The sequence below is a fragment of the Canis aureus genome, chromosome 30 (assembly GCF_053574225.1).
Source record: "Canis aureus isolate CA01 chromosome 30, VMU_Caureus_v.1.0, whole genome shotgun sequence".
Taxonomy (NCBI): domain Eukaryota; kingdom Metazoa; phylum Chordata; class Mammalia; order Carnivora; family Canidae; genus Canis; species Canis aureus.
In genome coordinates this window covers 28,842,298-28,867,078 of record NC_135640.1, presented here as the reverse complement: position 1 = coordinate 28,867,078, position 24,781 = coordinate 28,842,298, and the positions used below count along the sequence as shown (strand labels likewise).

General features: G+C 40.0%; 2 protein-coding genes across 8 annotated transcripts in view; one reads left to right on the top strand and one right to left on the bottom strand.

Moving 5' to 3' along the window:
• Positions 1-1,742: 1,742 nt before the first annotated feature.
• Positions 1,743-15,525, top strand: CCT8 (chaperonin containing TCP1 subunit 8). 2 transcript variants are annotated; one of them, XM_077878919.1, is made up of 16 exons: positions 1,743-1,904; positions 4,510-4,600; positions 5,227-5,306; positions 6,551-6,700; positions 7,156-7,336; positions 7,448-7,509; positions 8,609-8,746; positions 9,804-9,982; positions 10,777-10,843; positions 10,917-11,004; positions 11,087-11,202; positions 11,691-11,762; positions 11,837-12,001; positions 12,314-12,433; positions 14,872-14,976; positions 15,296-15,525. In XM_077878919.1, the coding sequence occupies exons 1-15, from the start codon at positions 1,845-1,847 to the stop codon at positions 14,962-14,964; spliced, it is 1,662 nt and encodes a 553-aa protein (XP_077735045.1). In that variant the 5' UTR covers positions 1,743-1,844; the 3' UTR covers positions 14,965-14,976; positions 15,296-15,525. The 2 variants fall into 2 exon arrangements, with proteins under 2 accessions (XP_077735045.1, XP_077735046.1); XM_077878920.1 differs by lacking the exon at positions 14,872-14,976.
• USP16 (ubiquitin specific peptidase 16) overlaps positions 14,828-24,781 on the bottom strand; it is a 27,491-nt gene continuing 17,537 nt past the window's right edge. For all 6 annotated transcript variants that reach the window (XM_077878916.1, XM_077878912.1, XM_077878915.1 and 3 more), the window contains 5 exons: positions 23,310-23,973; positions 22,146-22,240; positions 20,794-20,880; positions 17,145-17,301; positions 14,828-17,053 (listed from right to left, as the gene is read on the bottom strand). In XM_077878916.1, the coding sequence (XP_077735042.1) occupies positions 16,929-17,053; positions 17,145-17,301; positions 20,794-20,880; positions 22,146-22,240; positions 23,310-23,973 (1,128 nt within the window). In that variant the 3' untranslated portion in view covers positions 14,828-16,928. The remainder of the gene's footprint in view (positions 17,054-17,144; positions 17,302-20,793; positions 20,881-22,145; positions 22,241-23,309; positions 23,974-24,781) is intronic.

The window sequence follows — 24,781 nt, the reverse complement described above, 5'->3', positions numbered from 1 at the left end:
TTGACTCTTGATATCAACTGGGTTCATGATCTCAGGGTGGTGGGATGGAGCCTCCCCTAGTGTCCCCTTTGGGCTCCCCCCTAGGGAGGGAGTCGGCTTCGCTCCTTCTCCTTCTCCCTTTCCATCTGCCTTTCCCCCCACTAGTGCATGCTCTCTCTCTCTCTCTCTAAAATATATAGATTATCTTTTAAAAACTGTTTTTCAGGGATCCCTGGGTGGCGCAGCGGTTTGGCGCCTGCCTTTGGCCCAGGGCGCGATCCTGGAGACCCGGGATCGAATCCCACATCAGGTTCCTGGTGTATGGAGCCTGCTTCTCCCTCTGCCTATGTCTCTGTGCCTCTCTCTCTGTGACTATCATAAATAAATAAAAATTAAAAAATAAATAAATAAAAACTGTTTTTCAAAGCCAAATGAGGAGTAGCATTGTTTTACATTTTTGTAAACCTTTTATATTTGCCTTAATAAAAAGACAGGCTTCTCATGCCCTTTGCATTCAAATTGCTTTAATCACACACATCATGAATCTCTGGAAAAACCCCCCAATCAAAGAAGGGGAAATTAAATGTCTTCTTCTTATAAAAATAGTTTTGTCCTGATGGACCTTGACCTTAAGGTTTTGATGAGCCTCCAAGGCCCCCGGCCCACACTTTGAGAACCCTTCATCTCTTACAATGTTTCCCAACAAGCGGTTCACACATATCATCTGGCTTGATGTGGCAAAAAAAAAAAAAAAAAAAAATTATTTCAATAATTATGTATTTCAAGTGCTTATTAGAGGTTACACTAAAAAAAAAAAAAAAAAGAAGAAGTTGTAACTGATGATACACTTGACCTATCTGATTATTCCTTCGGGCGCAGCAAATCGGTCCCAATTAAAAAAAATTAATAATAATAATAAGCAATTGTCAAGTGTCCTCGTCAAAGAACAGCAGTCGAGCCAAAACGTTCTGCTTTGTCTGTATTTTCCAGAAGAGTGGAATTCCTTCCACAGAGTAAAACTATTCTCCTAAAAAATATTACCATCCCCATTTCGTGAAATCAGCCATATGTTGATGTGGGGAGACAGGTCGGGCTTTAAGATTCCGGGAGCATCAAAAAAAAAAAAAAAAAAAAAAAGATTTCTATTTCCAGGAAGAAGCAGAAGAGAGGAATATAGGTAAATGGCTAAGGCCTCGGGGTTGGTCATCAGCCGGGGCTGGGTGGGACGTGATCTTGAACAAGCTGCCATTCGCAACAGTTAGCTACGGACCCTTGGCGACGATACCGCACGGAGGCGAACAGCACAGAGCCCGGCCCAGGCGAGCAGGCGGCGCGTAGTCGGTCCCCCGGACGCTCTGCATCCCCGCGGCGCCGGCGCATCCCAGCGGCCGCTGCAGATGCTCGCTCGGGAGCGCAGGTGCTCAGCCTCGCAGGAAAAAAAAAAACAAAAAAAAATGCACAACCTGCCCCGATGCCGTGGCTGGGGCTGGGAGATCCCGTGCGAGTCATCTGGAGAGGAGTGGGCTGCAGGTCAGGAACGGCAGAAAGCAAACGCCCCGACCTCGGACCCCACAAAGGGGTTCACTACGGAGCGAGCCCCCGAAGACCGAGGGGCGCGCTCGGCGATCCGCCCCGTCGATCGACGTGATCGAGGCTCGTCAAGTCAGTTCTGGCGGCGGGCGGGGACTGCTTTTTCTCGCGAGGCTTCGGAACAAGGAGGCCGCGGAAGGGGCGGGCCCCGTTGGAGGGAAGGGAGGAGCGCGAGAGGTCGCGCGCGGCGCGCGGCGTTCCCAGGAGGCTTTGCGTGCCCCTCGCTGCCTCCGGGATCTTCCGAGCGAGCGCGTGAGCGGCTGCCTGCACGGGCCATGGCGCTTCACGTCCCCAAGGCCCCGGGCTTTGCCCAGATGCTCAAGGAGGGGGCGAAGGTAAGGCGTGGAGGAAGGGAAAGCGACGTAGGGTTGGCGCAGGGCTGCGGCGGCCGGAGCGAAGGAGAGGGGCCTGCCTGCGGGCCGTGCGTGCTCCCCGGGCGCAGCGGTCGGGGGAAGGAAGATTCCAGAAAGGGAGGCCGCGGGATTCGCGTGCTTTGCCTCGTAGCCCGGCAGCTGCACCCCTGAAGGCAGCTCATTTGGCTCCTGAGCCCTCAGGGATGTTGCAGGGTGAAGTCCGGGGAACCGCGAAGCGTGTTGGCGCGGTTCGGGGAGCGAGGAGAGGGGGCGGGGCCGGGGCCGGCCGTCGGCAGCTGTTCTCGGGAGGAGGCCGGAGGGGAGGGCCCCGGGGTTGCGTCGCGGCGGTGCGTTACGGGGGAAACGGCACTGCCCAGCCCAGCGAGTGCTGGGGGTGCTAAAGCCAGCCCTCGGGGCTTGCCTTCCCCGCCTAAACACCTGAGCTTGGCGACCCCCGGGTGGCGCGGCGGTTTAGCGCCGCCTCCAGCCCAGGGCATGACCCTGGAGACCCGGATCGAGTCCAGGTCGGGCTCCCTGCGTGGGGCCTGCTTCTCCCTCTGCCTGTGTCTCTGCCTCTCTCTCTCTCTGTGTCCCTCATTATACATAAAATATTTTAAAGAAATAAAGATTTGAGCAAAAGATGTAACCATCTGACTTTGTAAGTAAAAGGGGCACCTTGGACTAATTAAAACTACTTCCTTTTGTGGGTCAGCTCATGAACGTCATTTCAGGAGCCTAATTTGTTTGAAATACCTTCGTAATAAGCGCGTCTGTTGTGTTCAGGTCGAGGTGTTCCTTCATTCGTCCCCCCGAGTTCCTATGCCAGACTAAGGAAATTGAGATCACCTGTGGTTCAGTTTATAGTAACAGAGTCAGGGAACTAGGTTCTTGTTGGCACAATCCACTTTCGAGGCCACAGGAGTATATCAAAGATCAGGGATTAATGTAAATACTAGTAAAACAACTTTGCTGATAATGACACTGATTATAAAAGGCCAGACTGAGAATTTTTCATCGTTTTTATTCTTTTTGGGGGGACCGAAATGATGATCGAATAAGGATAATCTCAAATGATGATAAAGGAAATAAAGAGTATTGTAGAAAAAATAAAATAAAAAGATAGAAAGCAGGTACCGTAGTAGAGAATGGCAGGAAGTAAGAAAGACTGCCTCCCTCAAAAAAAGAAAGGTCAGGGGTAGATAGAACAATTAAGTAAGATGTTCAAGAAAGAACTGGTGGCTGAGTATTGGGTGACAGAGGGAACCTGCCAGGATTAAACGGGGCAGCGTTCCAGGCTGAGAAACCACTAGGTACAGAGGCCCTGAGGATGAAGTGAGTTTGACCTGTTAAAAGAAAACAGAAAGATGATGGGGTTGAACCTCATTAAGGGAAAAGAAGAATGGTGAGAGATGGATCTAGGAGAGCTGCGGTAAGAACCAGGACAGGTAGGACGGCATAGCCCTGAGGATTTACATTTTATTCCAAGAGTGATGGGAAACCATTGATGGGATCTGATTTATGATCACATGACTGTTCCTCAGAGAATGTGGGGGGGGGGGGGAGCCAGCAGTGAGCCAGATCAGACTAAATGCTATTGTAAGAGCTCAGCTCTGGACTCTGAAGACACTGCTTCTAAAGTAGTAATCTTGTTTAGATCATATTTCCTTTTATGCATATTATGAAACCAACACTTTATGCTCCAGAACAGAGCTGCCTCGTAGAACTACCCATAATGACGGGAACGTTCTGTGTCAGTTCTGTCTAATGCAGTATCTACTGGACGCTTGAACTGTGACTAGTGCAACTTAGAAACTGGACTTTTAATTACTTAAATAGTGACATGTGGTTAGTGACTACTGTACTGGGCATAGCAACTCTAGAAAAATGGTTCACATGAACAAACAGGAGGCTCATGAAACCCATCTGAGGCCACAACTAAATCCCAGTTCTAAAAGAAGTCCCAGTGTAAAGTTTGAGAATTTTCATGTTGTGAGCAAATCAGCAATTTCTCAATGTGTACACATTGGAATTGTGTTGCAATTCACAAAAGCATTCAGAAGTCCCTATACTACACATTTAGGGGCAGGTATGTTAAGTGGAAATTGCCGACAAACCAAAAACTGCTGGCTTTATAATGCTCAGGTTCCTAACCCAGTAAGGAGTATTCATACTTCATATTTTCAAATTTAGTCAAAAAGTAATAATAAATTCTGAGAAGATATTTTTACCTGAAATACCTCATTTGCTTTCGCTAAGGAACCACACAGCATTCTTCCCTGCACTTTTCAATACATTAAAAAAAAAAAAAAAAAAAAAAGACAGGTTTTATGTTTTGATGTGTAAGTGTGTATCTGTGGTCCCTAAAAATGTCACTTTATTCAACCAGTGAGCAAATTTATGGATCCTTTATGGATATCAAGCACCATGTTTCAACTCACGTAAACCTTGCTTGATTATTCTTTGGACAGTCCTATAGGTACTATTCTTATTATCCCCATTTCACAGATGAAGAAAATTCTTGTGTTCCACCGTTCTGTCTAATCAGAAGAGGTTTTGTTTCTGTTTTTTTGTTTTGTTTTTTTTACAGCATTTTTCCGGATTAGAAGAGGCTGTGTATAGGAACATACAGGCTTGCAAGGAGCTTGCCCAAACAACTCGTACAGCATATGGACCAAATGGTAATTTCCAAATTCATGTTTTAAGAGCTACACTATTAGAATTTTATGTACTAGCTTCTTCGGTCTTTTCTGAGACTATTATATATACGTAAACTGGGACTTTTAGCCATCACACGGAAGTAATTTCATAGTTCATTTCCATCAGTGGAGTGTTAGCGGTTTTTAAGCAACAACTCAGATCTCTCTAGAAAAACAGGAATCAAAATATTACCTTTTTTTTCATATTGGTGCCTTGGAATGATACTTAATATAAGGGAGAAAGTTCTCTCTTCCCTACTACCATCAGCTGAATTTAATTGATACGCATATATGGAAAGCAGTAAAACTACTTTTAAGTAGATTATTTTGTTCTTTCTACATGTTAACATAATTTACATTTATTGAGCAAAAATAAGATGGACATCCTTCTTAGTAAATGTTAGGAGATTAGAAAGGATAGGAATAATATGTAGGTGCATTTAGGCTAATGTAGTTTTAAAGAGTAAGTAATATGTTTTGAATATTTACAAGGTTATTTTAAGAACTAGATACAAACTTCTGTTTCTTGACTAGGTTTTTGGGTTGTTTGGAGAAAGATTTAAGTGATAATGGATTCTTTGTTCTGCCTTTTTTTTTTTTTCTTTAAGGAATGAACAAAATGGTTATCAACCACCTAGAGAAGTTGTTTGTGACAAACGATGCAGCCACTATTTTAAGAGAACTAGAAGTAAGTTATTTCTTCGAAGCAAGAAATGTTTTGGTGATGTCAAAAATTAAGTATATATTAACATAGAAGAAACCTCTTAGGATAATGAGGCACTTTTCCCCCCTCAACTTGAATATTTATTATACAGATTTCCCTAATTATGGAGTCTTTAATTTTAACATCTTACCACTTAGATCTGAAAGCCTCCCAAGTTATTAATTTATGGAGAGATTGGTTGTGATAAAAGTACATTTGCTCATTATATCAAATTGAGTATGTTGTCTCGTTCTATAGAGTAGGACACTGAAGTGAATAATTCCATAATGCAGAAGTAGCTGATATTTAAGACAGTGGTTTAAAAAAAATACAAACTATTTCTTCGGCTTTGTGAAAATAGTTGGTGGCATTTTGCTTTGTTCACCTGCAGTTTTGATGTTAAAGAGTCTAGAACAGATAACTACTGGTAAGGTTGTGAGAAAGGTCTGGCACCTGAACATCTGAGAGCCATTCCTCATCTGACTGCTCTGTAGCTGAAAGATACTTTCAACTTCAAGGAATTTTCCTGAACTTAGCTCTTAAAGCATCAGAGCTTAATTTTTTCAAGTGAAACTGTAGATACGTTAACATGTCTCTGATTATCTAAATAACAATGTATTTTTTTAAAATGTGAACAAATTTAATTCCACAAGATGTTTCTGGAAGGACTAGTCATTGTGAGTGTTAATGTTGGACACTGATGATCGGAGGTTATTCAGGGAATATGGGAATATTACTTTAATAAAACCATAGCAACAGGGTGCCTGGGTGGATCAGTTGGTTAAGCATACAGCTCTTGATTTCGGCTCGGTCATGGGATTGGGCTCCCAGCTCAGTGGGTTGTCTGCTTAGGATTCTGTCCCTCTCCCCCCACTCATGTATGCACACACATTCATGCTCTCTCTTTCAAATAAATCTTTATTTTTGCATATAATAAATTTCTGAACTTTATATGCAGAGATGTACGTAGTGGATGACTGACCATCAAAAAAAGATGCAGTTTTAGATTTTCATTTGTATTGATGCATCTGTGCTGATGATCATAGAGGGATTTGGATTGTTTTCTTGTGACCACACTACAATTAATATGTAGCATCGTGATTGAATGGAGTTACCTAGCCCACAGGGAGATTGGAATCTGTTGATTTAAGAAGAAATGAATATGAAAAACTTCATGTTGCTTTAAGTATCAAATGTTTTGATATTTAAATTCAAATTCCTTCTACCAGGTACAGCATCCTGCTGCAAAAATGATTGTAATGGCCTCTCACATGCAAGAGCAAGAGGTTGGAGATGGCACCAACTTTGTCCTGGTATTTGCTGGAGCCCTTCTGGAACTAGCCGAAGAGCTTTTGAGAATTGGCCTGTCCGTTTCAGAGGCAAGTGTTCATTTTATAATGTACTCCTGTTTAATTTGTGCCTATTTATACAGGTGCTGTAGGAATCATCATTGTAGGAATAGTTAACGTTGAGCAGTTTACTCTGTGCCAGTTATTGTACATGTGCCTTATATGCAGTATCTTACTCTTTCCTTACAAGAACCCCCTGAATATGGCCTATTAAAATTGTTTTATTTTGGATGAGGAAAGGGAAACAGAAAAATCTTACAATCTTGTAGCTAACAAGTGACATTAGCATTCAAATTCAGGCCATCATAAAAACCTGCATTCTTGATTAGTGGGCTGTGCCATGATTGCTGTTCTGAAAGTATACTTTCTCGTTTTATGTGGAAAACAAATACCCATATTCTTGGGGTTGCCAAAATAGTTTGTTTTTTTTTTAAGTCATGTCAAAGTTATGTCTTGAAAAAATATTTTTGCTGTTTCTATTTAAGGTCATAGAAGGTTATGAAATAGCCTGCAAAAAAGCCCATGAGATTCTTCCTGATTTAGTATGTTGTTCTGCTAAAAACCTTCGAGATGTTGATGAAGTGTCTACACTGCTTCACACCTCCATAATGAGTAAACAGTATGGTAATGAAGTGTTTCTGGCCAAGCTTATTGCTCAGGCATGTGGTGAGTATATCAGTAGATGAAAAGCTCCAAAATAAAAATGTCGTAATGAGACTTAAGATGTTTGCTCTGTTGTCCCAATATATTCTCTGATAGGTTTCATTTTCTTAACAGTGTCTATTTTTCCTGATTCCGGCCATTTCAATGTTGATAACATCAGAGTTTGTAAGATTTTGGTAAGTTGAGAAAATGCGTCAGTGTTGTCTAAATAGGTCAATTATATTTTACAAAAAGAAAAAATGTTGGTGTTCACCTAAACCTAGTTTACCCCAGGTTTTGAACATTTAGAACTTTGTGCCTTTTGAGGTATCATTTGTAACATTTTGATATTAGTTGGTTAAATTTTATTAAAGACTGTTGATCTGTTATCTCCTCATAAAGTCCTCATTATTCCGTGACAACTTGAAGGTTGAGAGTAGTGTGTGAAGGAAATTATAAGTCTTGCATTCTTCATATGTGCTAAATTAAAACAAACTTAGAAGCCAGTTTTAAATGAGATAAAGTTCTGTTGCTCTACAATAATAGAATTCACATCTTAATGTTAGTATTGAAATAAGAGTATTTTTTTTTTAATGCTGTGTTTCGGGATGCCTAGGTGGCTCAGGGCGTGACCCTGGGGTCCTGGAATCAAGTCCCACATTGGGCTTCCCGCATGGAGCCTGCTTCTCTCTCTGTGTCTCTGCCTCTCCCTCTCTGTGTCTCATGAATAAATAAAATCTTTAAAAAAAATAAATAAAAATGCTGTGTTTCCTATAGCAAGACTTAAAATTGCAGTTGAGTTTAGCTTATGTAAACATACCTGCTGTGTGTATTTGTATAGATGTATAAATATACCTGCTGTATGTACTTCTATAGATGCTGTGCGTTTTCTGTCTCCATGTCGTGCTCCCTCCTCCCCCATAAATTGTAAGCTTGCAAGATCAGAAACTTTGCTTTGTTCTACCCCCCGTACTAACAGCTGTGCTTGCTGCTGTTGGTGAGGGAGTGAGTGGCTTAGAGCCCTTATTTTCTGTCTTCACTCGCTCCCTGTGCACTGAAGCCCTGCCGCCCCCCCCCCCCCCCCCCCCCCCCCAATAACAGCAGCTCATTCTCAGTGATTTCTACCTCAAGCAGACTGGTGTGTTTTACATCCACTACCCCACTCCTTATTCCCAGGAGTCTGTCCCTTGGTATATTAACTTTATTTGGAAAAGGGTCTTTTTGGTATACACAAAATCAGCAACTGAGCCCTAATACTATTTTCATGAGATATTAATGATTTTCGTATTTCCTCAGGGCTCTGGCATCTATTCCTCTTCTGTATTACATGGCATGGTTTTTAAGAAGGAAACCGAAGGTGATGTAACATCTGTCAAAAATGCAAAAATAGCAGTGTACTCCTGTCCTTTTGATGGCATGATCACTGAAACTAAGGTATGTAGACTTCAAAACCTTGAAGTTAAAGGTAAAAATTTGAGGTTGCCTTTTTAGAGTGTTGTATGATTCTTTGTGAAGAGATTGCTTTGTTTTATAATAACTAAAGATTACAGAATTGTGTCTGTTTCTTAAAATCAAATTCCTATTCTTTTTTGGATCCCTACTTATGCTACCTTTAAAATGGGAGGTGGCGGCAGTGTGGTTTGTGCTCTGATATTCAGCTCTCGATTCCCAGTAGCTCTTAACATGTTCAGCAAAATACTCACCAAGTGCAAGAACTGAGGTGCTCCTCATCATATATTTGAAAATTGAGGTCCTGTAGCATCCTGAAACAAAAACATGCTAATAGAATTTAAAAATGATTGATTTGTTTCTAAAAATTCATGTTAGGTCATTTGAAGTTCTTGTTTACAGGTTATTTCTGTCTTTGTCCCTAGAATTCTTAAAATCTGAGTTGATGGTTTAAAAGTCTCACAGAGGGGCACCTGGGTGGCTCAGTCAGTTAAGTGACAGCCTTCTGCTCAGGTCATAATCTCAAGATCCTGGGATCAAACCCCACATTAGGCTCCCTGCTCAGCAGGGAGTCTGCCTCCCTCTCCCTCTGCCTGCCACTCCGCCTGCTTGTGCTCATGCTCTCTGTCAAATAAATAAAATCTTAAAAGTGTCACAGGTTGTAGATGGGCCAGGGGGAGTCCTTTAGTACACATTCTAGAAACATTCTTGGGAACCACAACAGAGTAGTTTTGGTACACTAAAAGCAAAAGACACATGACAGGGCGCCTGCCCGGCATATCTAAAAAATAGCAGCGTTTCTCCAACTTTTCCAACAAAGTGCCTGTCAAAGATGAAAATGCATCAGTTTTGGGAGTGTGAGGGGAGTCTAGCAATAAGTTGAGTTTTTAGTTTCATACTATTTTGTATTGTTTCATAATGCGTATATAATTATTTTCACATTTTCTGCCAAATCTTTATTTCTTCAGTAAAATATTACCTGTGACTTCAAACACCACAGTAGTAAAATGGTTCTAAAGAGCATGTTTGCTTATTTTGCTAGGGAACAGTATTAATAAAAACCGCTGAAGAATTGATGAATTTTAGTAAGGGAGAAGAAAATCTCATGGATTCCCAAGTCAAAGCTATAGCTGATACCGGTGCAAATGTCATAGTAACGGGTGGCAAAGTGGCGGACATGGCTCTTCATTATGCAAACAAGTACAATATCATGTTGGTGAGGTAAGAGCTGCGTTCTACGAACATGTATTGGAAATTGCCTTTGCTGGTGAAACCCCAAACACCTTCAATACACCATGAATTCATGACTGTTTATTTTTTTTTTTTTTTAATTTTTAAAAAAATTTATTCATGAGAGACACACACTTCATGACTGTTTAAAAAGGGCAAGTAGAAGATATTGGGTCAAATAATAGCAGGACTTAACTTGAACTAGAGGGACAGGAAACCCTTGTAAGAAAAAGTCCATTTATACTGAGAGCTGAAGGAGCAATCGACAGGTATTATTTGAAGAGGGAGAGAGAAAAGCATTCAGGCAAAAACAGCTTAAGAGACCAGACTCAAGCCTGGTACACACTATCAGAGTGTGGGATCTAGAATGTAACTTCTAATCCATGAACCCATTTATGGGGCACAGGGGACAGCTTATGGTACCCATTCCCATCCTTCTCACCACCTGACCGAATAAGCAATGTAAATCCCTTCTCTTCCTTGGGGCTCATGCGATCACCCAGAGTAAAGGAAAAGTTTTCTATATTCTAGGCGTGTCTTAGTGTTTTAGAACTATAATTTGTGACTTTCTGGTGAGACTTGAACTCCCCCAATTCTGGACTAATGCCATGTACACCTGTGTCTGGATTGCACTGTGCAGTCCAGATCTATTTGGAGCTTAAATTCAGAATCCAAAGAATGTCATTTGGGAACCAGTGCAGAGTTTCCCCTCTCATCTCTGCATTTGATTATGTTATTTGATGGAATTAAAACTTCTATTTTAAGGTCTTTGGGTTTTTTTAAAGGTTGAATTCAAAATGGGATCTCAGAAGGCTATGTAAAACAGTTGGTGCTACAGCTCTTCCTAGATTGGTATGTATTTTGGACATTAAAATGTAGTTGAGCCTTTTGAATTATTTTTATTACAACAGTCATTTTGTTTTAGACTCCTCCAGTCCTTGAGGAAATGGGACATTGTGACAGTGTTTACCTCTCAGAAGTTGGAGACACACAGGTGGTGGTTTTTAAGCATGGTATGTAGAAATGGTCAAGTATGTTTATGTTAAGTGTGGGATGTTCATTTGCTCATATTAATACATTTAAATTTTTTAACAGAAAAGGAAGATGGTGCCATTTCTACCATAGTGCTTCGAGGCTCTACAGACAATCTGATGGATGATATAGAAAGGGCAATAGATGATGGTGTTAATACCTTCAAAGTTCTCACAAGGGTCAGTATTAGCAATAATATAGTAATTTGTAAGGCTTCAAACAGTTGGCAGACAACTTCAAAATAAATGATTTCTGTAAAAGCGAAGTACCTTTTTTACTTAAGACTGAAGTGTCCATTGTTGATGAGTATGATAGTTTTCTAAGATGATTATGCAAAGAAATAGCAAAACAAGGCTTTTGATCTTAACTGGGTTGGTTTTGATTTTAAATGTACCTTTAGTTGCTTAAGCATTATTTTTAGTGCCGTGTCTGTGGAAATGCAGGGGGAGGTATTATGTGCTGTTTCCATTCTTAACTTTGGTTCTTCCTTTTCATATACCAGACACAATATACCCAGATCACTCCATTGTTAAAAATTTGTAATTAGGACTTGGGAAACAATGCCTGTTTAAAAGCTTTAGTCTGGTGGACTATAGAATTGGAGAAGATTAGAAAACTTATGAATTGATTCTTAATAAAAAATAATTTCCTTTACTCTATATTTTAGGATAAACGTCTTGTTCCTGGAGGTGGAGCAACAGAAATTGAGTTAGCCAAACAGATCACATCATACGGAGAGGTATAGCTTCCTCTGTATAAACTTTCATTGTGTTCCTTGAATAAAATACATTGCTAAGCACATTTTTGTTTTAGACACGTCCTGGACTTGAACAGTATGCCATAAAGAAGTTTGCTGAGGCATTCGAAGCTATTCCCCGGGCACTGGCAGAAAACTCTGGAGTTAAGGCCAATGAAGTAATCTCTAAACTCTATGCAGTACATCAAGAAGGAAATAAGAACGTTGGATTAGATATTGAGGTATTTGGGGAGAAGAAAAAAAAACACTATGAACTTAGTTTGTGAACATAAAACATAGGATGGAACTAGTAAATTTCAAGGCAAAGTCAGAAAATGTTCTGATTTGTAAGCAAATGATTTTCATAACAATAAGCTTTGACAGAGTTTGTCGGATACTGTTTTCCTTTAAAGAGCCTTTGTTCTATAGTGTATGGGGGGGTACTTTTACCTGGCAACTTCCTATGTAAGGAGCTGTGTTTTTACTGCTGAGCTAAACATTTTCACATTACACGATTTAAAGTGAAAGAATGAAAATTGTTTTTGTGCTAACAGGCTGAAGTTCCTGCTGTAAAGGACATGTTGGAAGCTGGTATTCTAGACACTTACTTGGGAAAATACTGGGCTATCAAGCTGGCTACGAATGCTGCCATCACTGTCCTTAGAGTGGATCAGGTGAGTGACAAGTGAATTTTTGATCTTTAAAAGTACTAATTTTTACATGGTTCAGTAGTCTTTTTTCATGGAACTGATTATTCTAGCCAGAGGTATATTTTTATTTTTCATTTTATTTTATTTTAAGATATTATTTATTCATGACACACACACACACACACACACACACAGAGGCAGAGGCAGAGGGAGAAGCAGGCTCCTTGCAGGGAGCCTGAGGTGGGACTCGATCCCAGGTCCCCAGGATCACGCCCTGGGCTGAAGGCCGGCGATAAACCGCTGAGCCACCCGGGCTGCCCAGTTTTTCATTTTAAAAATGTTAAGGTGCCCCCCCCCAAAAAAAAAGTGTGGGTTTTTTTCTGTTACAGTTTTAAATTGTACTTCGTATATTTCAGCTAGAATAAATGATTTCTCCAGTGAAAGAGACCTTTGCCATTTTTAAACTGGAATGGGTAAAACAAGTTTAAGTTCATAGTTTTCAGACATTTTTTAGCCTAAGGAACCCCTTTATACAAAGAACATGGAGAAGGGGTCCACTGCGTCCTAATGTGGAAGACCCATAAAGCTCAGAAGTATGCATATGCCACCAACTTAAGGAAAACGAAACCTCTAGTTGTTCATGGAGAGGATGGATCCTAGGTGCATAAAATTCTTTCTGCTGTGACAAATTACATCTTGAGGAACTAAAAGTGTTAAAAGTCATAATATTTTTGCCATTTCTTTTTTGCAGGGGATGGTGGGAAGTAGACTGTAGGCAAAGAGGAGAGTAGTCAAGACTATTCTAGGTTCAGATAGAAGCCTAAATTCTCAAAAGGTGTTTTTCTTGCAAAAGTTTTCTAGTAAGCAGTGAAATCCATTTTCCTACAGAATTCTAAAACTGATGGTTAAGCAGTGAGTTATGTATAAGCACGTAATAGAAAATTGTAATCACAAGGGGCATGGTTATAAATCCATTAGGTAAAAACCATGCCAAATTAATCTTGGGAGAAGCAAGTTAGAAGTAAAAATTCATGGAAAGGAAATTAAGACTTATTCTAAGCATAACAAGGACCAGTTGATTGTAGTAAAACCTTCTGCCTCAGTGAAAGGAAGACCTTTTTTCTTAATTTTGGTCCTTGAGAGGACCAAAAAGTAGAACTGAATATCCAGTTTCAACTCACTGGAAATAAATTGGATGTTCATGTCCTGGATATATTATTAATAGGGTGTTTTTCTCTCAGTGTATTAGGTAGTTTCCAGTAGAAAAAGATGGTTTTGGAGTAACAGTGATAACACAGGCCTAAGAAAATGGCTGTTCTAAAATAAAAGTTAGCATGTGGCTAAGCATAAGGGAGAATAAAAATAGGGGACAGGAGAAGCTACTAAGTACATGGAAGCATGGGGTAAACTGGAATTCTAATGGTGGAAGTTCCTTAACTGAGGAACTTTTTGAATGTCTGTTATCCAAGTGAGACAAAGGCACTTCTCAATTTTGGGTTTTAAACTGGGAAGCCTTTGTTTTGTTTCATGGTAGAGCGCGGGTTGTTCATTGTGCGTCTGTGGCCGTTCCTAAATTATGTATGTGAAGAACCCACCGGACTACCAGTAACCAGTTTACTATAATGAACTTGTACTTTTCAAGATAGTTATGACTAATTTTGTATAGTATGTGTTCGGGAGCGGGACTTAGAAACCAAGTTTTAAGTGTTGAATAATGTAGACCTGGGGTTCATCTTTGCTCAAATGTTTGACTAGTTCTGAAATTATAGTCCTCAAATCAACAGCATCAAGATCATGTAAGAATTTGCTAAAAATACAAATAAAATCTCAGGGCCCCAGCAGACCCACTGAATCAGAAATTCTGAAAGGAGGCCCAAGAACTGTTCTTGGTTCTAAAACTGTTCCTAATCCCTTTAATTCAGTCTGACCTTAACCTCAATAAAATGTTACGTGAAATATTTCAAGTTAGATTTCCTATAGAAGCTTCTGAAAAGGGTCGTTGAATCTATTAGAGGTGGTAGTGAAGATGTTTTATAATCTGTGTTGCTGGAGACACAAGCCAGACCCCTTGATGTTGTATAGATCTTAGTCGTCTAAATTTGGTTAAGCAACGAATAGTTATTTTCAGTTTTGAGATTGAGAATGTACATTAGAGTCTGAGAGTTCTGCTTTGAGGAAAGCCAGCTAATTTAATTTAGTTTGTCCCAATTTTATTTGAGCCCAAAGCTGCCACTATTTTTTTCTCCCAAACAAATCCTTTAAAAATGCTAGATGGTTCTACTTGGAACAAACTTAAGGCATTCTAGATAAATTAGGGGCTGCTGTATGTTCTTTTAGGTTACATATTTCGGTAATTATGAATACACATTTCCCGCCACTTGAATGGTTTTCATTTACAGATACCAGGAAATTTCAGTCTTGAACTTTTGTATATATCTTTATTTATGTACCAACCACTTTAGATTATAATGGCAAAACTGGCAGGTGGACCTAAAGCTCCTAAACCACAAGGAAACTGGGATAAAGATGATTGGCAAGACGAACTCCGTATATAAATAGCAAATCAGGTGCCAAACTGATTTATACTAGTAATGCATGCAGGTATTTTTCACATTTGGCTCATAGGGTTATTGAGTTACTGAAGTGCATGTGTTGGGATGCCCTTCACTAACATGTGTGGGTTTTGTTGCTGTTAAGGTCCACAGAAGCCGGCAAAGCATTGCGGGAAGCTAACAGCTTTGTGGGTAGTGTCTCGTGTGCCGTATGTAAGACTGCTGTTACTGAGAGGACTGCTTCATCTTGAATCAGTCTAATAGAAAAAGATTCTTTCTCTTCATTTTAAAGGTAGAGTTCCTAAGTATGTGCTTGTGGTTTTTATTTTCTCAGATCATCATGGCAAAACCAGCTGGTGGGCCCAAACCTCCAAGTGGGAAGAAAGACTGGGATGAAGACCAAAATGATTGACTGGCTTAGTTTTTTACTGTAGGTGAAGACTACATTTGTAGTAGTAGTCTAGGAATTGCCTGATGTTTTCATATTTTACTTAAGTTAAGAAGAAGTGTTTTGTGTTTATATCCTCAGCTGGATGATAAAATAAACATGTTGTTGCTGTCAAAGCCTCATTGTCTGATGAGCACTGTTCTTCTATGTAAATTCTCTGTCTCAGCCCTGGTAATGAAATTAGCGGGGGGACATCGGGCAAGCCACTTAAGTAATTAGGGGCCAGTTCCAGCATATACCTCGCCTGCTGACGTTTGGAACACAGCCACGCTCATCTACTGACGTATGGTCTGTGGCTGCTTTCTGTAAGGAAATAGCAGAGTAAAGTAGTGGTAATGGAGACCAAGTGGGTCCCTTTACAGGAAGTCTGTTATCTCCCAGACTGGATTCCAGTTTTTTGACAGCTCTGCTCTGGGAATTCTGAGACTTGAGGACTTGTTTTAGTACCAATGAATGATTTGTTGAATGGCTTACTTAAAATACAGTCTAGTAGTAGAGTATAAAAGATACTTGTAATACAATTGAATATATATAATCTGCTAATGGAGATAAATTAAGAAAGTCAGTTTTTATAAAGTAGATCTTATTTTTTTTTAAGATCAGTAAGGAGTTTTGAAAAAACATGAAAGATTAACTGGTTTTATGGGAATATGTGCTACTATACATATTGGTCATATAAGGTCTTTAACACTGAAATTTTATACTTAAAATTTATATTTTTGGCATTTGAAAGGAATTGGGGAAGCAGTAGGACTGACTGGATCTTAGATAAAGTCAACAAGGGTTATGAGTGATGAAGTTTATAGACAAGCTTGGTATTCCTTAAGGCTTTTTAGGATAGTAAGCAACTTGGAAATGCTGGCAGGCTTGGGTAGAAGGACATTTTCTCTAGCATGCTAGCACATTAATGGGTCCTGATACCAAATTACTTAAGTCTCAGGAGTGTCTACCTTGGGTCAGTTAACAGTTGCATAGAACAAATGCAGTTAGGCCTACACCCCAGCTTAGGTACACTGTATGACATCAGAATTGTAGATACAGGTATTTCTTCCAATTTTATACTATTGCCAGTATCAAATGTCTATGCTTACATAATCAACACTTTTAAAAATACATTTGAAGTTTAATTAGGCAGTCTGAAACATTTTTTAAATGTTACCTGCTAGGGTTAAGCACACAACTTAAAATTTTCCAAGTAATAAAACAAATTTTGGGGGTAAGTCAGTTTATTAATGTTACAACCCACCACCCAGACATATTTAAGCACAGAGCACTTAAGGAATTCAAATCCTTTCCAGAAACTGGAAGCAAGAATAAAAACCACTATGACAATACAAAACCATTGTAAATTTTTAGGTATTTTTCCCTTCGATATTTTAACAAACATGATTTCTTCTGGGATGTGTTTAATTTTAAGTGAACATGATTTTACAGTTAGTCTTTACTTCTTTATTATCATTAATTACAGCCATTTAAAAAGCCATAGACTTGTTTCTGGAGAGATCACTTTTTGAAACTATTATAATACTCTCTCATAAAATAGGAGGTACGCTTGTGAGTTCAGTACTTTAGTTGTAGGCACAGCTTGCACATGTGTATCACTGATGTGGAACCACTGCCCTTTGGTTGACTGCATTTCAAAATCTGTCGAGAAAATATAAATGGAAAGATTCAAGTTTCATTATTTTTTGGTTTTGCCATAATCTGAATTCTAGAATTTTCCAAGACCTCTTACCTTGTGGAATATCACCATGGAGAACAAGATTAGAAAGATGACTATTTGCAGCTCTTGCCTTGGCATAGGCAGTATAATGCCCTGACCTCATGGTACCACTGTGTTCAACGACTCCGTATAACGAATACAGTACCCTTGTATTTTCCTCAGCAACATTCTTTCAAAGTAAACAGAATTCAAGTTAGTTCTAGTCCCATTTATAGATGCCTGTGGCAAGATCAATTTATGTGGAGGGTTTCTAACCTTTACTTGGAGAATGTAGAAATCATTAAGCCTGACCTCAACTACTATTTTCTCTACATTTACCCAGCCTGAGTAGTGAGTGTCACCATTCTCTGCTAAATCAGAAGCCAGAGGCCACCTGCTCAGATACTTAAATAACTGAACTTGCCAGTTTCCACAGGAGTCCTGGGTTGTGATAATGGCAAAATACCTCAACGGCTCCATCATTCCAGTTCCTGCCCAGACAGTAAGCCTTCTTAAGAGCAAGAGGATAGTGTTCAAGTTGTGTTGAAACCACCCCTTACACGTGTCCCCTAGACGTGCGGCTTCTCAAATGTTCACTTTCACTGTCTAAACCGTGGAGGCTGCTTATTCTTTTAATTAAGATCCCATATGCTATACAATAGATTGGTAACAGGGAAAAACGTTCTCTGAGCTGGGGGCCACATTCAGACGACTTCCACTTAAGTTCTCTTGTAAAAAATTCTGAATGGGGCAACATTGTCCTTCCACAGTTCTGGCCTCTCTTCAAATCTGTGGCCCCCTAGTCACTGAAGAACTTCATGTTTTACCTCAAATCCGGTCGGTCGGCTTCCTCAGGGAATTCAGTATTCAATATACTTCCCAGGACGTCTGCCGCCAGCCCATTTTAGCTGCCACACCCAGCACTCTACTGTGATGGGTCCTCACTCGGAACTATGGCTACAAGTCTTCCTACTTTTCTAGCCTCAGTCCACAATGGTCCCATTCTTCCACTTCTCATCTCACCTGTCTCCTCCCTCCAACCTAACTGGATCCTCCAGTCCTCATTTTCTCTGGCCTCATTTCCTGACCAAGTCTGTGTCTTCACTTCTCCTAATGGCAGTGGAATGGTAGTGTGAGCACAGCCCCTCCCCCACCCCCCCAGACCTACCACTGCTCACGTGACATTGCACATTAAAGCCGCAGAACTCGGACCACATGTGTCAGTCCTACAATCTCTCACCCACCAGCAGCTGGCAAGCATACTGAGTGATGAGAAAACCCTACTCAAATCTACAGCAAACCCTTCCCATCCCCAAAGACAGCTGCCACTGCTAGGAAGCAAAATGACACAGCCTGCACATGGGTAAATTCACGGAGGACTCATTGGGATCCCCCCATCACTCTGATATGGTAACTTCTTTAGTTAGCTCCCTAGTTCCGTGGATTTCCTTCACAGAAACAGGCCCACACTTAACCACTGCTTTAGCCTCCGTGGATACCCCAGCCCTTTACTATTCTCTGCAGTTGACCTCACCTCCCACTTCAGGAAAACGGAGATATAATCTACCCAAGTCTAAATTGCCCATTCTTGGGAAGATGAAGTATCTCTCCCTTTTGTTCAGAGACAATACTCCAATGTAGTGTTGCTAAGCTCTTCTGGCCTCCAGGATCTTACTCAATTAACTCTCTTTTCTGTATCTTCAATTTGTAGATTTTCTCTTAGCCTACCAACCTTCTTAAGTCTCCCAGACTTAAAAAAAAAAAAAAAAAAAAAAATCATTGATCCACTACTTTTCAACAAAGCCTCTGATATATCTGCATGCTTTATTTCCAATATTCTCGTTCATTTCTCAATTCATTGAAGTCACCAACGCTTCTTTAAAAATTTACCATGACCTCTATACCATCTAATCCACAAATACTTTCAAATTCTTTTTCTATGATACACTGAGGCCACCTACTCCTCTCCTTGAAACTTGAACACGAGGCAATGTCATTTTAGGCAAACAATGGATTCCTAACAACCTTGTGTTTGAACTAATCCAACAAAAAGTATTTCTGTTTACCAGCAAAAGTGGCCCTGCCCCATGGTGACAATCTGAAATTACAATTCACCCTACCCACCAGCTCTGAAATACCTTTTGCGGAGAATTTTAAATTTTTAAATCGGGAGGGAGGACAGGAGAATTTCTATCATTTCAAATTCTGCACATAAAGTAAGCTATTCAGGTTTATACTGAAGCATTTGAAATCAGAATATAATACAATACTATAGCTTCTCTGTCCAAATTCTGCAACATGGAGATACATTGAGATCATTGGTAATGTCCTCCTCTTCTACATATGCCTCTTACATTCAGATGCTCACCAGAGTTGCCATTAAGCACCTCTTCTCTTTCTCCATGCTCTACACAGGATAGATTATCCTCAGTTTTAACCACAACCTATGTATTGATTTCCAAATCTTTATCTCCGAACCTAACCCCTCTGCCCTATGCCTCAGACATGGACATCCAAATGTTTTCCAAAGCCCCTTGAGTATTTCAAAAATAAAAGAAACTCAATGTACCCGAAACCAAAGTCATTATCCTTTCTCCACCTCCCAACCTGCTCTTCTTCCTGTATTTCCTACTCAGCTAATGGTACTCCTATCTACCCAGCTGCCTCGTCACTCAAGCCAGGCCTCAGGAATCATGCTCAACACCTCTTTTTGTGCCACCCGTAACCATCCATTTCAAGGCCTCTTCCTCATCTTACAGAGCCAATCCAATCATGAGTCTGGTTAATTTTATCTCCTGAAATATTCTTTCAATCTCGCCCTTTTCTTCCCCTAGGTGAAGCCCTCACCACTGACTAAATTAATTCAACAGCCTCCCGTCTGTTGAGGACAAGAGCAGCTTTCTCTCTAGTCTTTTCCTCTAAAATCCAGCCTCCATGCTTCAGCAAGTAACCTGTGTAATATACACATCTGGCTATGTCACCCCACTGCTTTAAACCCTTCAGTGGCACCCTACTGCATACCTAATAAAGCCCAAGTTCCTCAGCATGATAATCCTCCAAACCTCATTCCCATCTCCCTTCTCTGGTTTCACCTCCCAGTGTTCTCTAGGCTTTGTACTACTGTAAGCTCTACAACTGCTTATACTGCTAGTCCTCATCACATCATTTTATACATCTTTGCTCTAGTTGTTCTGTTTCCTCTGCCTGGAAAACTTTTTTTCCTCTTGATCCATCACACTAACTCTTACTTCTTTAGGTAGTGGTTAAGGTGTGATCTACTTCACAGAGCCTTCTCTGAACCACCAACATACTGGGTTAAGTGCATACCACCCTCCTCTGTCTATACTATATTCAACGATATTAAACTGAAATTAATATATCTGCTGATCTTTAGTTTTATACCTTTGGCTTCCAAGACAATGTCTGCCATAATAATATAGATTGAAAAAAAAATCACTGAACTGAAATCTAATGTTCAAAATGATTCATCCAAAAAAAAAAAAAAAAACCAAAATGATTCATCTCAGATCTCGATATTATAATGGTACAAAGATCAAAGACCCACTCTACTCAGTCATTCTTATCAACTTCTTACTTAAGTGAGTTACTGTTGGGAGTATCTGGTAAATAAAGTATGATTTCCCTTTGGAAAGATTTTCCCAAAAAGACCACTCTCACTTACCTTACACTTAAGGGTACAAAAAGGAGCCAAATCTAAGATTTCCGGAAATTTTATGTGTTTGTTAACTTTACGTAGGTTAAAACCAGCCTAAAAAAGAGAGATAACAGACTGAGTTGTTTTCCTGGGAAAGCTATATACATTAAGTAAACTGTAGTCCCACACCAATGCACAAATGAACACCAATAGCCAACCCTAGTTCAATCTTCTCAGGAGACTCTTCTTTCTGACTACTAAATAATTTCTGCTAAGTGCACACAACACACACACACCAACATGTTAAGAAATCTGCTTTCGTGGATGCCTTGGTGGCTTAGCAGTTCGCGTCTTTGGCTCAGGGTGTGACCCCAGAGTCCCAGAATTGAGTCCTGCATCAGGCTCCCTGCATGGGGCTCCCTGCATGGACCCTGTTTTTCCTCCCTCTGCCTGTGTCTCTGCCTCTCTTTCTGTCTCTCTCATGAATAAATTTAAAAAAAAAACAACAAAATCTGCTTCCAGAAATCTGGTTCAGCTGGTCAAGTGTCTGACTCTTGATCTCAGCTCAAGTCTTGATCTCAGGGGTTAGGGGCTCAAGCCCCAACGTTGGGCACCACACTGGGTATGGAGCCTACTTTAAAAAAAAAGGGTGGGGGAGCAAGCTGTTCCCATGAGAAAATTCTGTGTTTCTGCTCTAGCCACCCAGAAAAGCCAGATTAGATCAGAGGTTTTGAGTGCTTAAAACTCAGCAACAGCAGAATGCTTTTCCATGGAGCACATACTCTCAGCCTCCTTCTCTAAACAAGCTTAGTGCTTGGTTCACAGAGATCCACCCAATTAGTCAAACCCATACACCAACCATGGGAGGGAAAACATTCTAAAAGTACTTTGGAAATTTGGAGTTGAATTTAAAACTTGTACTGCTTACAGCAAGTCTTCCAGAAAAGACAGGGTCACCAAAATGACAAAAATCTGAGTTATCAATGTCTTTTTATCAAGGGTCAGTAAAAATAAGGTACTACAGACAAAACAGAAAAATACTACTAATTTTCTTAGGTGTGAAATACAGCTAGTAAACTGGATTTATTATTTTCTAACCTGAAAAAAAGCTTAGAGTAAGATGCTAATTTTACTCAAAAGAACAACATGAGTTTTAGTAAAACTGAAGAAAAATCGTGCCTATATTTCTCCTCCACCTTGACAGGCATCTTCAACTAAGCTTTCATCATGCACAGGTATATATTTCTTACTTCCCTACTTTTTTAAAGCTAGAATAAAGAAATAACAGAAAACCAAAGAAACACAGTAATATGGTGGGACAATAATAAATAAAGCAAGTGTTACATATTTAAAATAAATTTGAGGTAACAAAGGGGTACCTGCTGAAATCTCTTTAAATGAAGAGTAAGAACAGGAGGAGCAAGAGAAATTAGCATCTGCTTTTTGGCATTGGTATAAACACGTTTCCTTTCACCTAAAGAAAGAAATTTTAGTGTGAAAATCATCTTCAACTTCTAAAGCATTCACATTTGCTATAAAATAATTTTAAACATCTAACACAATTATCTCTAAACTTTCTGGAAAGGACCAGATAATAAATATTTTGGGCTCTGTGGACCAAGAGGCAAAATCAAGGACATTTTGTAGGTATCACTAAAGATTTCCACAAATTCCCACACATTTTTACTGATGTAATTCAAAATACAGCCATAACTGAGTACAACTACTCTATTGAAGAGAAGACCGGAATTATTTTTGGAGAGATACCATTTAATTAATTGGGACTCAAAGTTAGTATTTTCTACCACCAAATCATTTCCAAATGTTCATCAATAAAAAACATTTCAAGACACCATACAAGAACCTGACTGTGGACAACAGTTTACCTATGTCTGCTCTAAAGCAAATACAAATGCTATAAAATCAACACAAATATTTTCTTATGTTGACGTGCAAATAAAAAGCTAGACCTTAAAAAGTTTCAGTGATTCTAGTAAGAATCCTTAGGAAACCATAATCCCTCCTTAACCCACTTACCCAAGCTCAAAAAGGGGGGGAGGGGGAGAGAGGAAAGGGAATTATCAATATTTTTCTGTTCTATATTTGATGAGACTAGGAGAGAGCACTGTCCTCCCAGCACCTTGCACTGGGCATGCCACAGGAGTGCACTGATGAGATGCAGTGTAGCTTCCTGCATGCAAGGGAGAGGAGGATCATCACAAATGCTGACCGGAAACTGAGGATACAAAGAAATAGCCATTATCTGTTAAAGACCTGTTGCAATAACAACCCAGTGGGATGATTTACCCACAGAGAAAGGTACTGGAGAGCAAACTGTCCCACTCTATCTGCTGTTCGGCCACCACAAGGTATTGGCCACTTCAATCTGTTTGTCCAACCTTCTGTTAAAATATTTACACAGGGGAGGAACTTACTTGATGCCATCCGAATCCTGATACAATTAAAATAGCAGTTTTCTACCTACGCCGCCCAAAATGTGCCCCTGAACACTAATTTCACTTTCAGTGAGAGAACGTAAGTACCTTTTATGTTTGCCTTTGGTCCACTATACTGTCTCCGCGTGCACACTTCACAAAGCAGTTTATTTGCATCTCGAAGTTTCTCATTTCGGGTGAACTGATATAAACAATGTTGGATGGAACACTCATCAGTATGGAAAGCTTCCCTGTTTGCAAGAGTACAGAAAGCAGTTTCTGGATCTTCGTTTACAACTTCATACACCTTGGTCCCAGGAGAATGACTCTCATTCAGAATCTCTATATTTATTTCATCAGGTTGAAGAGCAGCATTCAAGTTAAGGTTCCTGAAACCACTGGAAATGTCCACTTCTCCACTGCTCCCTTCTGTCAGATAGGCACCGTTTAAATTCCTAGTACATTCAGTGGGAGAAGATTCCAAAACCTCCAGATCATTATCCATGTTGACATTGTCCATATCTACTTCCTCTGTGGATTTTTGATTGTCAATTACACTTTCTATCATTTTTTCTTGGCCATTCAAATCTTTCTGGTTAACACAATATTCCTTATGTGTAATTTCCTCTTCTGAGATATGGTTAGATTTAACATCCACTTCTCCCTGAAGTGACATTTCAACCTCACATTCATTATCTTCAGGATGGTCAATGGTGCAGATATCATTTAAATGAAGAACTTTTCCTTGAATTTTTTGTTGCCTTCGTTGGTTCTGTGCAAAAAGCATACAACATTATAAAAAATGGGGGGGAGGGGGAGCATACATATACCACATCAGGTTTTCTTGATTATCAATCAAACATAAGTTTATAAGGAAGAGTGCACTCCCAAATTCTGAAAATAAAAGTTCCTTTATTATCAGGGATGAAATAAATTATGAAGAAAGTTCTTTAACTGAAGGCAGGAATAAACCATCACCAATTGTCAAAATACTGTCACACAGGGCAAATAAAAATGTGCAAGACATGGTCGGTGTTCTAAGTGAAGTGACCTAGACAGAGTAGGAGCCTAGAAAGACACTGTCAAGCCCAAACAGCCAAGTAGTAAACCACGTGGGGAGTGTGACTACACAAACAGCAGGAAGGGATGTGTCCATGTGAGTCATGATTATTGGGTCATGGTTTAACTGAAGGAAGAAAAAAGAAACTGAAAACAAAGATGCACAAGTACAGGACTGCTTTGGGCAGGATGGAGGAAAACATCCCAGGAAACAAATGGCCCCCAATTAGGAGGAAGCAAGGAAGTCTCATGAACAGAGGACAATAAAGGACTTCCCTCCTAAAATGATTTTATTTGCCATTTGCAGCCTACTCCCAAGTAAAGTAGGGAAAAAGGCATTTCAATGACACTCCCTGTCACTGGAATGCCTAAAGATGTATGGTAAAACAACAGTCTCCGTGAGGCTAATCTGTAATACCAGGAGGCCAAAGGACACAGACAGGACACAAACATTTTCCAATGTGCTTCAGCTACAAACAGTTGTAACATGAAAGGAAAACAGAGAAAGGATATAAGCAAAT

Coding starts and splice junctions, on each gene's coding strand:
- CCT8 (XM_077878919.1), top strand. CDS start 1,845: ATGGCGCTTCACGTCCCCAAGGCCCCGGGCTTTGCCCAGATGCTCAAG. Junction 7,510..8,608: donor TCAGAGTTTGTAAGATTTTG/GTAAGTTGAGAA, acceptor GTATTTCCTCAG/GGCTCTGGCATCTATTCCTC. Junction 12,434..14,871: donor CTGTCCTTAGAGTGGATCAG/GTGAGTGACAAG, acceptor CAACCACTTTAG/ATTATAATGGCAAAACTGGC.